Here is a 14,166-nt window from a genome sequence, read left to right on the forward strand (position 1 = left end):
GATTTCTTCCCACAAGTTTTCAGAGAACAGATTAGAAAACCCTTATTCTGAAGCCCAGTATAGGCTATTTCCTATAATGCTTCCCCCTTTGATTTTAAAGGTAATCCAAAATGAATCAAACTAAAAAATGAATTTTATTTTGTTTTGAAACCAAAGAAACAAATTAGGGTCCCCATGAAATGAATTTAAAATAAATTTCCTGCTGCACACCCCTATACAGAGTCAGGCACACAAAAGCAATTTTAAAATATAACACTCAAGACAAAATAACATTAGTGCCATAATGGGTAAATGTAGACAAACTTTTTTAACAAAATATAAATTATAAAGATAGAAAAAAAATATATGAAATCAAAATATAATTCCAATAATCAGGCAAACAACTTTTTAAAAACCCAACCTTTTATTGCCCACCTGAATGGCATATATATTCCTAGATGAGTCTGGATTCCCATGGAAAGGAGTTCCATAAACTAGGCATGGCATAAGAGAAGGCCCTCTTTCTGGTATGTGTCAGATGAAATTCTGCCAAGGAAAGTAACATCAACAAACCATTCATAGATCACACTATTCTTACATGGATGTAAGGTTTCAATAAAGTCTTCAAAATCATTGAGCCCATATTGAACAGAGCCTTGAAGATTAGGTATAACATTTGAAAAGGGCATCAAAATGAAACTTTTCATCCAGTGGCCTAGATTCCCTAAGCCGCTATATTTTATCATGAGAAGGGACCATTATCACAGGGGGGCAGCCCCACAATATTTTGTCCCTCCCTTAGTAAATATTGCGGCTGTATCGATGGATTCCTGTGACTTGTGGAAAAAGGTTTGTGAGACAAAAGAATGCACCAGAGACTTCTACAAAGAGCTATGATGGCCCCCAATACACGAGGCTTCTATTGCCTTACAGGGCCCCGCAGCCCAACATGCCGTTCCTTGAAATAATGAAACAAAAATTCACCGGGGGTCTTATTAGACCTCCAGCTCAACCCGGGACCACTAAAAAAATAAATCAAATAGAATGGAAACGTTGTCATTCGACAATGCCTCACCAGCCACTCAGCTTCTTATTTATACAAACCCTCCTCACAAATAGTAAGCTTCCTATCTCCTGCTTCTCTTTCCATTAGAAAGTTAAGCCAATAAGGCACCCCCCCCCCCAAGTCCCTTCCCATCCACCAACAGACCAAATATGATGGTAGTGGCCTAGTGGCCCTCTGCCCTCCCCACATCCCAATATCTCAAAATCAGTGCATCTGCAAAGGTAGTGCCAAAATGGCAATGACAAGATCTTGCCCTTGTCATATTACAGGGGCAAGATCTGGGGATCGGATCATGGCCACATGTCTTTGGTCCAGGTCCCCAGATCTTGCCCCTGTCACATGACAAATCCCCATATTCAACCCATTATAATAGTATGATCTGGATGTCATGAGTGCCTTTTACTGAAATGGGCTCTATAAAGTACTATACAGCAGTAAGAGAGACACAGCAAAAGTCTTAAATATGAAGCTTGTTTATTCTGGGATCTTGAAGTCATTTGCATAATTTGACAGAAATAGATCAGTTTTCATGCACTCCGTAATTGCATTCTGAAAATGACTTAAGAAATTCAAAGGGTTTCTATTTCCTTATGACATCATCAAACATTAATTGACAGCTATATGATGATATGAGAAAACAGCAGAGTGTAGAGTCAATAAAGGTCCCTATAAAAGTCTAATAATTTATAGTAATTTATTCAAAGGACAACTAGTTTAAATACTCTAAAATTAGCAGTCTGTAAAAATGTCCCCTGACATGGACCCCGCGTTTCACCCAAAGGCTGCATCGGGAGGGACAATGGCACTCCTCATATTCATGGCTTTTGCACTCCTCTTATGTCGACATCTAACACAAAGAAAGCACTGAACTCTCTGCCGTTGTCCCTCCCAACGCAGCCTTTGGGCGAAACACGGGATCCATGACGGGGGACATTTTTACAGACTGCTAATTGAGAGTGTTTAAACTAGAGGAGTTGTCCTTTGAATAAAGTACTGTAAATTATTAGACTTTTATAGGGACCTTTATTGACCCTACACTCTGCTGTTTTCTCGAATCAATCATTGAGTGTGGGATTCTACTCCACTTTTTCCTTCTGGAATAGCTGTATGATGATGTCATGATTAGCAGTAACACTTTGAGTTTAAGGGGTACACAGGGGAAAATGTTAATTGTTTTCTATCATGTTTTATTTTTCATTTGGTTTTATTTTGTATAGTGCACACTAAATGAGAGGAAACAAACAAAAGCACATCCCTATATGTCATTTCTGTCACAATTTTAAAAGCTGGCAGTCTAAACATATGCAACCCAGATTTAAAAAGAGAAGTTCTACACAGAGGTCTTATTTTGAAAACTCACTTGTATTAATACATAGACAATATAATAACCTCATATTTGTGACTTTATTTTTCCATAGAGGTGCTATGATCTTATGACTGGGAAACAGAGCATCTCTGCCTCAGCTTCTTTGAGCCTGTTTCATTATATCCTCTGCAGGGAACCTTAGATGATGAGAGTTGATAACTGCTTAGAGACTCTTCCTTTTATGTGCACTTTAGCCTTTTGGCACCAGAATTTAGGATTTCGAAATACTAATTGTTAGTGCAGTGGCACAGGGAATATTGAAATAACTATAACTATCAGCAAATCCCAGTTCCCATAACCATTGAGATAATGCATCCTATTTGTAAAGAGGGATGAAAAGTTCCAAATATGCAAACACAGTTTGGATTCCGTGCTATCTAATTATATTAGTACTAGGTTTGATATTTATTTATTTATTTTATATATGTATATAAAAGCAGACAGCAAAGACAGTATTCATGTAGCACAGTTCAATTATTACATATAGCTGAAAAGAATAAGTTGATTATTGTGCATATCAAAACATTTTTGAAGTTAATTACAAAAATGGGACATTTAAGTACAAGTTGTCAGGTAGACTTTATTTGTATTACCTAATTAAAATAATGGAGGTACTAGTATGGCATATTATGGGCCACAATATGGCCCTTAACTCTCAACCGGCCTTTGGCATTTATCTTCTTGATCTATGGACTCTGACACCGCCAGGTTAAAGCACCTTCAAGCTTTAACCCGTACTCACTATCGTATCTTTTATATTTATTACCTACCTTTATCTTCTTTCCAGCTTGTTTAAGCTTCCAAGTTCTCGATTCCAGTTGATTGTAACTTTGACTTCCGGAGCGGAAGGATGGAGGGCTGTCATCTCCCAATTAAATAAATAATAAAAAAACCCAGGGATGGGATCCATCAGTTCTAGAGGACGCATATAAAGAGCAGGTAGTAAAACACTGCATGGAGCGGCAGTAGCCACAGGCATTAACGGAGCGGGATGCCAGTGGCCGGTGGTAGGTGTCCACCTTCACAGAGTAGAAGGATGAAGGGCATCCATCTCCCAATTAAAAAAAGAAAAGAAAAAAAGAAAAAAAAACAGGGATGGGTTCATGGGCTTATAGGTATTACCAATTATTAGGCTTTTCAATATTTGATGATAGTTAATGTGACTTTCAAGGCATTCTTCACTTTCGGTGCATGTCCGGCATGACTCCTTGCTTCAATGACAGGGGAAAAGAAAAACTGATACTTCACACATTTCCAGCATTGCCCTCTGCTTCATGGCAGAGAGCTATGCTGCCGCTTACCCAACTAATCAAACTTAATATTTCACTTGGAAGCAGCTCCAGCACTGCTCTCTACATTAATGGTGGGGGTGAAAAGGGAATTAGAACATAAGGTTACTAAGAGCCAAGAGAAACAGTTAAGTATGAGAACAAATGTGTGAAGCTTGCTGGGCAGACTGGATGGACCGGTTGGTCTTCTTCTGCCGTCATTTCTATGTTTCTATGTTTCTATGTTTCTATGTTTCCTATCTATTGTTATCTATTGTTTACCTGAATTGTTCCTTCAGTTATACCCTCTGTTATTTGTAAACCGATCCAATATGGTTATCTACTATGAAGGTCGGTATAAAAAACTGTTAAATAAATAAATAAATAAAAGATGATTCATGAAAGTATTTTCCCATAGACACAGGGTTGGAGAAAAACTATATTAAATTATGCCCTTAATATATGTAACATGAAAATACATTGTTTACTTGTTATGCAATGCTACCAATAATATATATTAAAGAACATTTACTAAAGCACACTCTATATTAGCATTGCTGTGCAGCATGACTAGTTGGAATGTTTTAGGTCATAGGAAATGATTTATTTGCTTTTCTTTCTTCAGAAATTGTGAAACAGCAACCACAATGTATTACTCTATGCAGATATGTTCTTTACCTATTTGTAAACTTTATGAACTAATTTTTCAATGTAGTGAGATATGAGTTTATTCAAAAGCACAATGCATGTGAGGTACAAAAAAAGGCTCTATTTTTGGCTGTATCACTAGATATTTCTCTTATTTCCATCAAGGCAGATATTTAAGGCCATAAGTATTAGAGTATGCTGTTATTCCAAATATATTGGCTATTATAAAAACATATCCTATGTTTAATCTGTCTTATTTTCATGTTATATACTAAGATAAAAATAACCTGCAATACATACCTTCTGATATTTTGTAGAGTCATGTTTGATATTGCTTGTTCTATGGGGTCATGAATATTACCCTGAAAAATGTATTTTATTATGTCGTAAAAAATCATTTGGGGATTGAAAAATATTGCAAAATGTCACATTTATCTCTCAAAAGTAAAAATGTTAACTTTTCTTGATCTGTATTTGTCAGTGTTGAGAGTAGGGTTATTGGAGAACTGTAATTCATCTTCTGAGTACAATGTTTTGGTGTTTTCCTTTTCATGTTCTATTGCCCATACATTTGGGCAATAGAACATCTGATAGAGTGAAAGTATTTGTTTGTATGTGATGGTGTTTGCATTCCACATAGTAAATAACAACAAGGAAACCAGATAGCCATCATAACAGATTATGCCCAAAAGTAGCCTCCTATTAGGCAAAAAATTCTGATTAGTCTTGAGTTGGTAGATTGTTGGGATGAGAAGCTGAAGCTCTTCCCTCAAGCCATTGTGTGGCTATGAGCAATTGAAAGCGAGCAAGCCTAAATGGCTTGCTAGCAGTCTGAAGACTAGAATCACATCCCCACCCCTGAGGATTGCATTGTTCCTCAGGGCTTCTAAAGGGGCTCTGGGACTCCAGGAATGTGTTCTTAGCAATTTGAAGGCTATCGAGCCAAGCTATAATAGGCTGAAGGAGACTCACCATGCACTCAGCTTTAGGATGTAAGTGTTTTTATGCCTGTAAGATGAATTACTAGATTTCTATGTAACTGGATAATGAGAATCTAGACCAGACAAGGCTGTGATTATTTTTTCTGAATCTGCTTACATTGTTTGAAACTAAACCTCATGTTCATCCCTAAAGGAAGGAAACTTTTCTTCTATATAAATCCTGAAAATTTTATGCCAGAACTTCCTTAAAGACCAGCTTAGAGTTCTGAATAGTGTATGGTTTGTGCTTGCAGGGGATCCCAACCTCACACCCTTTTAGAAAAAGCAAGAAAACTAATGAATGCAAATCACAGGGTTGAGAATAAGAAGATCCTGCAGGCAGAGTTCTGATAGAGGTGTGGGTGGGCCAGTACTGTGGGCGTGGACCCTTAGTTCAAGGTGGAGTTGACATAATCTGCAGGGAGGAGCCCTGCAGGTCCCCACCATTGGCAGGAGGACCTGGATGAGGCGGAGGTCCGACTGGAGCTTTGCTTATACCAGCCCAGGTTCCCCTCAGGTTGAGCCTTTGGGTGCCAGACCCAACAGGTCTTAGGCAGGGGCCTCTGCAGGTGGACAGATCCATTGAGGCTTCTAGGTTGGAGCAGGAATGGATGAGGAGAATCTGGAAGCAGACTATGTCCAGAAGCAGGCAGTGAACAGGAAGGTCCAAGAGTCAGGAAGTTGTCAGTGGCAGGTGGCAAGCAAGAAGGTCCAAGAGTCAGGCACTGGTCAGTAGCAGGCAGCAAGCAGGGAGGTCTGAGAGTCAGACAGTGGTCAGTGGTAGACAGCAAGCAGGGAGCATCCAGAAGAAGGCCGAGGTCAAAACGGGGAATCAGTCCATAGGGATGGGAAGGCAGGGCAGGAAGACAAAGATCAGAAGAACTGTTGAAAGACCAGACACTGGAGACAAGGACCTCTAGAATTGAGGATGAAGACACGGACCACAGGAACTGAAGATGGAGACTCGAACCACAGGAACTTGAATCACAGGAACCGGAACACAAGTGATCCACCGTCATCTCACAAATGTGCCCCAAGGGTTATACTATTCATAGACCTGGTAGGAAGAAAAGAGGGAGTGTAGCCATTGTTTTTAGAGATTCCCTTCCTTTAAAGAGAATATTTTTAGACCAAGTAACAGGGTACAAAAGTATATTAATCAAGCTAGACTTTCAGGACCCAGCCCAACTGGGTTAACTGAACCTCAGATTTATGTTATCTTGGAGGCAATTTTAGATCTTGCTTTAATATACTGTTATTTAGTAGTAATGGGTGATTTTAATTTACATGCTGAAAGCTATGATTCTGTTAAAGTTCAGTATGTTTTACCTTGTGTGGGTAATGGTGGCATTTCCTAGATGGTTCAAGGAGGGACACATGAAAAGGGATATATGCTAGATTTGTTGTTTGCCTCAGAGAAGGCATGTCAGATGAGAGGTTTAACAATCAATGGGCTTGAAAAGTTGATTGGACAGATCACTTCTTGGTATGTAGCAGTTTTAACTACTGGGGTATATGAAATTCCTTTGGGAAATACAGGCTGGGAAAGAGAAAATCCATGTTAAAAAAATGAGGATTCTGACAGATTTGTGCAGGAAACATTGAACCTGGGACAGGACTGTTGGGATAAGAAGGAAATAAGTACTGATTTTCCAAGAGGCTCGGCGTGTAAAGGCCTGTATGCACTCAAGTGCTGGGCTTCTTGGAATGGGCGGGCCAGGGGGGAGTGTTCTGGGCAGGATGGACTGGAGGCAGGCCGGGACAGCACTATTGATGGCTTTCCTGGATACTTGCGCACCGGCAACTTACTTCAGCTCAGGAGTTGCAAAATAAAGAAGAAAACAAGGAAAAGGTAGGGTTTAGGGGGTGGGGAGGAGAGGAGAGGGGAAGGGGGAAGGGAGGTTAGATAGGGAGGTAGCGAAGTTCCCTCCCAGTCCACTCCTTAATTGGAGTGGACTGGGAGGGAACTGGGGAAGGCTGGGATGCATCGCCTCGCGAAAATTGCATGTCTTCCCCCCCTTGTGCGAGCAGCCCGCACATGGCGTGTGTGGATTATAAAATCTGGCACGCATGTGCGTGCAGCCATGGGATTTTATAACATGTGCACGCCGGCTTGCGCACATTATAAAATCAGCGCGTCCATGTGCACGTGCCATGAAGTAATTTTTAATTGGATAATTGATCTATGTGAATTATTTGGTAATGTATGGATTTGGATGTATGTGAGTAGTTTGAGTGGCTGTTTTTATATTTTTATATTCATTTTCAAATATCTCACATATTTCATGTATTGAAAATTTAATAAATAGTGTGTAAATTTTATGTAACCCATTTTGGAGGATTGTGGCTGCTTAGAGCACTTAACTAATTTGTTTCTTCAGGGGCTGCTCCAGCTAGCAATTCCATCCCAAACTTGACCCTCAATCCCTGGGGGGGGGGGGGGGGGGGGGGGAGGGATTCTTTTTATGGAGGTAAACTCTCATTTGTGGCCTAGATGATGTTAAAAGGTTCCAGGTGTGTGTATACTGTATTGGTGCTTCCCATGAGATGAAAGGCTGTAATAACTCAGACGAGACCAGCTCTGGGTATTAAATAAAAGTTTACTGATTAATACTCATAAATTAAAGTCCATCCATCCATAATATTGAAGTTATATCTGAATGTTGGTACATATCTGGCTCTAGGTAAATAGGTGTCCATTTTTCTGACTTCTGGGTAGCCCCATGGTCCTCTGGTGGGAGTCCTTTTGCCTCTAAAGGGTATCAGGCTTAAAATCTATATCTCTGTAAATTAGAAGAAGGACCTCTGGCAGGGAATGCACGGTGAATTATCCTTTCTAAAAGAAACTCCTTCTGGGTGAAGTTGGGAGGCCTCACCAGAGTGTAAAACTTAAACATCTTTACTATTCTCTTGCTTGCTCAAACTGAACTCCCATTGTAGTAAAATAGCTGAGCTAAATAGTCTTGAGCATCCAATCCCGACTTGCCAGGTGGCAGAACTGAGGATTATAGATGGCTCCATACTAGAGTGTTATACTACAGGGTCAGTGATATCTGGTGGCCAGAATGGGAGGCCACATATATTATAAAATTATTTGCATTTTCCCTTTTTCTTTTTGTTATATGTTATCTGGGTACAATTTTTTTGGATAGTTGGTTTTGTATTTTTCATTTGGGTTCAATGAAGAACTTGTTAAATACATCTTTGGAGACGGGAATGGTGACTCCTCTTCACAAAAGTAGTAACAGAGAGGAGGTTGGAAACCATAGATATTATCTCACTGGTGGGAAAATTAATGGAAGCTCTATGGAAGGAAGGGACAGTGAAACATCTACAATCCAATTGGTTGCAAGATCTGAAGCAACTGTATTTGGCAGATTGTGTCAAACAAATGTATTTGATTTCTTTGCTTGAGTTACTAGAGAATTAGGCCCAATTAAGTCTATGTCATGAGTTTACCATCTTACTTCTTAGACATCTGGCATTAGCATAAAAACATTTGAAAGTGTTTTTTGTTTGTATTTTTGTTCTGCTTTTTAATTGATAGTGAAATTGGCATATTTTGGCTCAGGTACATTTTTAATTACAGGCACTTGGACTACTTTTCTTATTATTGGAACCTCACTGTTGGGATGGCCTAATTCTAACGCATCATTAGTATCCTTTGAAGATACCTCTCTCCGAACCATATGCTGCAGAGCGACTGTCGGCTTTCCCCTTTGTTCTAGTTTAAAAGCTGCTCTATCTCCTTTTTAAAGGTTGGCACCAGCAGCTTTGTTCCACCCTGATTAAGGTGGAGCCCATCCATGATGAGTTACATTCATCTCTTTGAAGTTTCTTAAATTTCTTGTTGAAATGTAACCACATTAAAATTTATCTCAGCACACAATTATATTTTTTGATTCACTCAAAAATGAACATCTACTGTTTGTGATTAGTTTCATTTACATGATGAAGTAAAACACAGCAGTAAAGAATAAATGGCATTTGTACTTGTTATGTTAAAATGCTAGGGTCTTGACTCTAACCAATTTTCTTTCATTAATCATTTTTTTCTGCTCCAGTTAAGATTTTAAAATAAAAATATTCTATTCTTTTTCAGTTTCATTTTTCGAGTATCAGTTATTTTGATTAATAGAACAGCTGCTAAATCATATTTGTTCAAATATTCCTATGGTATAGAATAATAGCTTAGCATGCAGGGAGACTTAAAATAGAATAAACATGTTCTGTTATCCATGTACAACTTTCAGAACAATTTGTTTCCAGGTTTGAAATTGTGTTTTGTTTTATTCCAGCTTATTTTTGTTTCAAATTTTTTATCCTTTTTAATTAACTTCCACAGATCTTTGGTCAAGCTACTATGAAAGCACTAAGAGAGAAATCTGTTCTTCTTACTGGTTATCTTGAGTATCTGATCAAGTATTACTACACAGAAGATAAAGCAAATCTAGAGAAACCATTTGTAAATATAATCACACCATGTAATATTGAAGAAAGGGGATGCCAGCTCTCCCTAAATTTCTCTCTTCCAATCAAAGCTGTGTATAAGGAACTTAAAAAAAAAGGAGTTGTTGTAAGTAATTGGTTTAATATGCATGTCTATTTTAGTTATATTTCTATTTTTTGTGGAAGTCTTCATGATATACATTTGGAAAATGGGTAAAGCCTAATTGTTCACTGACAGGTAATTAACCAAAACATCACTTGCTATATCTTTCTTCTTTATTTATTTATTTATTTATTTAGAGTTTTTATATACCGACATTCTTGAAAAAAATATCAAATCATATCGGTTTCCATTGAAACAGAACAATCACGGTAATGGCGTTACATTAAAACAAGTCGTCAATTAACAAGTATAGATAACAGGTATAAATAGAACATCAAATATAAATAACAAATGTAAATAACAATATAAAACAATTATAAATAACAAGTATAAATAGAACAGCAAACAGTGGTAATAGGTCACAAGTCGACAAATAACGAATATAAAAGAAAAGCAAAATAGTGGTGAAAGGCGTTGCATGAAATAAGGCGTCGAAAGGGTATCACTAAGAACCTGAGAGTTAAATAGGGCGTAGGTGGGGGCCCTAAAGGATAGCGGGTAGCAGTGAGGAGAGAGGGAAAGGAGGAGCGGGCAGTAGAACAGAGGGAGGGGAGAGGAGGAAGAGGGACCGAGCAGGTGGCATTAAGTCATGCTGAGGGGAATATGCTGAGAAGGTGGAGACAATCATGAGTCTCTCTAATGTTCTGTTATGACCTTTGACCTTTTTAAAGCAATGCTGTAAGATTTATAAAGATTTTATTTAAGAACTATCATACCACCCATGCTATTACCACAAACATTAAACCTTTATAGCATTATGGTTCATAAATAATCATAAGTCCAACAAGTTTTTTTTCTTTTTCAAAATATGCAAATACAATATGGAGAATTACTTCCTATCTCCATTGAAGCTCAACATGATATCATGTTTTTGAAGTATTGTTTCAAGGGCATATCATTGCGATGTTCATACACTAACTTCAAGCCACCGATTGCTATATATTTTACAACAAACCACAAACAGTGGGATTAATGAAAATACACAGAATAATATTTTAAAATAAAAATCTTGAATTAACCTACTCATTAAAACTTTCATCTATCTTTATCATGCTCAAATTCTAACAGCCATTTTAAATGTATGTAACCTACATGAATCTACATATCAGCAAGTTTTATACCATATTATCACTAACGTAACTAAAATATCAAAAGATCTTATTATTAGGACAATTGAGAGGCAAAATAGCATTAAAAAATATAACCCCCATTCTATTTTCACATTTAAACCCTTATGAACAATTGACTGCATACAATACATCCATTGGTGTTCTGTTTATGCTAGCAGTCTCTATTAATCTCGTTGTCAGATACTTCTTGTGAATATCCCACTAGATCCAAAGATGAGCTAATGACCCACTCTAATATTTTTGCCATGTGAAAGGCAAACAGCAAAGGTTCACGCAAAGTTGTATGACTATTCAATATACCAATGTCTTCTAATTGTGTCTCAAATTTGGGAAGAAATTGTCAATATTTTTTAGATGCAAGCAGGTCGACTAGACATTTCTTCTGCAGTTTGTTGCAGACAGCTCACGATTACTAAACAAGGCCTGGCAATCGGCTTGCTTTACAGAAAACACTTTGTTAGAAAATATTCAACCATTATTTTGGCCTGGAATTTATATTTCTGAAAGCCTAATGGTTAACATAAGAACATTAGCTTTGCTGTACTTGGTCAGACCAAAGGTCCATCAAGCCCAGTATCCTGTTTCCAACAATGAACAATCCAGGTCACAAGTAACTGGCAGGTTCCATTTAGTAGGTACACTAATGGCCCAAGGTTCAGTTTTATCAACTCAAGTTTATTGTGAATCAGATTCCTGATCAAAAGGCAACCTGTGAAAATTAATCTGAAATTCCAACAATGTTCCAACAGCAATAGTCACTATGTGGAGTCACATAGGTTCTGTGGGTAGATGTGGTTCATGTTCTTTAGCTAATGGTTGTCACTCGGTTGGGGGGTGGTGTAGGTAGGGGAAGGTGGGGGGGGGGGGGGGGGGCCGGAAAAAGCGATCCCTCTGAGGCCGCTCCAATTTCGGACCCGCCTCGGAGGGAATGGAGGCAGGCTGCTCAGCTCGGCACACGCAGGTTGCACAATTGTGCACCCCCCTGCGTGCGCCGACCCTGGATTTTATAACATGCGCGTAGCAGCGCACGCATGTTATAAAATCGGGCGTAGATTTGTTCACGCTGGGTTGCGCGAACAAATCTATGCCTGCACATAACTTTAAAAATCTACCCTATAATTTTGAAGTGTGACAGTGAAAGTCATTAAAAAAAGGGTAATATGGTCCATAATACAATAGCCCAAAATCATTTTTGCCATCACATTCTGAAGCATCTGAATCCCTTCAAAAGATTTAAGAGGGCTATTAGTGAATATTTATTTATTTATATATTATTTCTGGTTTTATATATTCAGCACAATCTGAAAATTTGGCCACTGCAGTTTACAATAAAATTGAAAACATAAAATATATCAATAAAATAGATAAAACACTATTGAGTTGCAATAATATATTCATGAATTGATAAGAGATTTTACAACTGATCTAAATTGTTTATTATTTAAAAACAAGGGAGTGGACAAGGTATAGTTTCTACTAGGGATGTGCATTTGTTTTGAACGAATGCGCAATCCGCAACGTATAGGTCCCTATTTGTTGCATTCATGGGATTCCGAAACGTATTGCGAACCCCAAGAAGGCAACGTATCATTAACGAATAAAACCCCCACCCTCCTAATCCCCCAAGACTTGCCAAAAGTCCCTGGTGGTACAGCAGGGGTCCTGGAGTGATCTCCTGCACTCGTGCCGTCGGTTGCCGGTATTCAAAATGGCGCCGATAGCCTTTGCCCTTACTATGTCACAGAGGCTACCGGTGCCATTGGTCGGCCCCTGTCACATGGTAGGAGCAATGGTGGCCAGCCCTACCCTCCTGATCCCCCCAAGTCTTGGGGGGATCAGGAGGGTGGGGGGTTGTAGTTAATTAAGTTTAAAGAGTTGGGATGGGTTTTTTTTTAACTTTAATGGGAAACAAATACCATATGTAACTAATGGATGAATCGGAGTCCCCTGAAAACAGATGTAACGGATTTGGGTCCCGATGAATACGAATACCAAATCGAATGTATCTGTTCCTGCTGCACATCCCTAGTTTCTACTAGGCTTTTCTACATACTTACAACATATAATTATCTAATAAGTCCATGCATTTGTTTGAAATGAATGAAGAATATGAACTGAAAATGGCCATTTTTGGTCAGTTTGTTTCAAATGAACCAAATTCCTACCAGCTCCCAAACCCCCCCCCCCCCCAACACACACACACACATTTTTTGCTCTATTTGTTTTAACTAATAATGCACACTATTAGAAAATAGTGCAGGATATTTGCCCCTGAGTCTCTTTCTACTTCCTACTACATTTGCTAACACCTTATCGGTTCCATGGGGGGTTGCAGCAGAAAAAAGGAGCAGAAGTGATCCCTGGTTACTATTGCCATGCTGGAGTCTCTTGAAATATGGCAACAGTTGGCTCTGAGACTGATGCCAAGTTGATGTCAACAAAATACCACTGACCTCAGGGCTGGCCAGTGCCATTTTCTTGTATAACTGTACAACTGCCACCATTTTTCAGGACTCCAGTGAGGCAGGAGTGAAAGTGGATCACTCCTGCTCCTTTCTTCTGCTGCAGACGTCCCATGGAGGTAGTCAGAAGGGCCTAGATATGCCCTAACCAGGCTAGGCTCAGTCAAGGCAGGTAGACAACAGCCCTAGCTGTTTGGTGGGACATGGGGTTTGAAGGCCTAGGGAGTCCCTGGGAGATACCAGAAGCAGCTTTAGAGGCCTGGGAAGGCCTTGTTTTTTTCTGTTTTGTGTTTTAGTTCAGCAGAGTGAAGTGAAATAGACATTAAAATGAACCGAAAAAGGAATTACCTCCTCCACCTCAAAGATGAAAAAAACAAACCAAAATGAATCTTTTTGATCTGCACATCCCTGTTATCTAAATCAAAAAGTTAGTTATACCTAATATCCTGGCTTAAATATTGAGATGGATACTAGTCCCATATAAATATATCTCTAGCACATTAGCCCGTTCTAAGTGGATACTTTTCCCCACCTTAATTTTCATGATATTTGTTAAATATTATTAATATCAAAATAAAAATACTACTCTATATATCTGAAACAATCTATCTTGCATGGAATGTAGAGTTTGGCATCTCCAAGGTGATCATATGTA

The 14,166-nt window shown here is 38.7% G+C and overlaps 1 protein-coding gene across 3 annotated transcripts in view; it reads left to right on the forward strand.

Moving 5' to 3' along the window:
* KYNU (kynureninase) overlaps positions 1–14,166 on the forward strand; it is a 227,840-nt gene that overhangs the window by 202,936 nt on the left and 10,738 nt on the right. For 2 of the 3 annotated variants that reach the window (XM_029605405.1, XM_029605407.1), the window contains exon 14: positions 9,653–9,883. The exons of the other annotated variant lie outside the window; for it this stretch is intronic. In XM_029605405.1, the coding sequence (XP_029461265.1) occupies positions 9,653–9,883 (231 nt within the window). The remainder of the gene's footprint in view (positions 1–9,652; positions 9,884–14,166) is intronic. 3 annotated transcript variants of the gene reach the window in all.

This window comes from Rhinatrema bivittatum, chromosome 6 (assembly GCF_901001135.1).
Source record: "Rhinatrema bivittatum chromosome 6, aRhiBiv1.1, whole genome shotgun sequence".
Lineage (NCBI taxonomy): Eukaryota > Metazoa > Chordata > Amphibia > Gymnophiona > Rhinatrematidae > Rhinatrema > Rhinatrema bivittatum.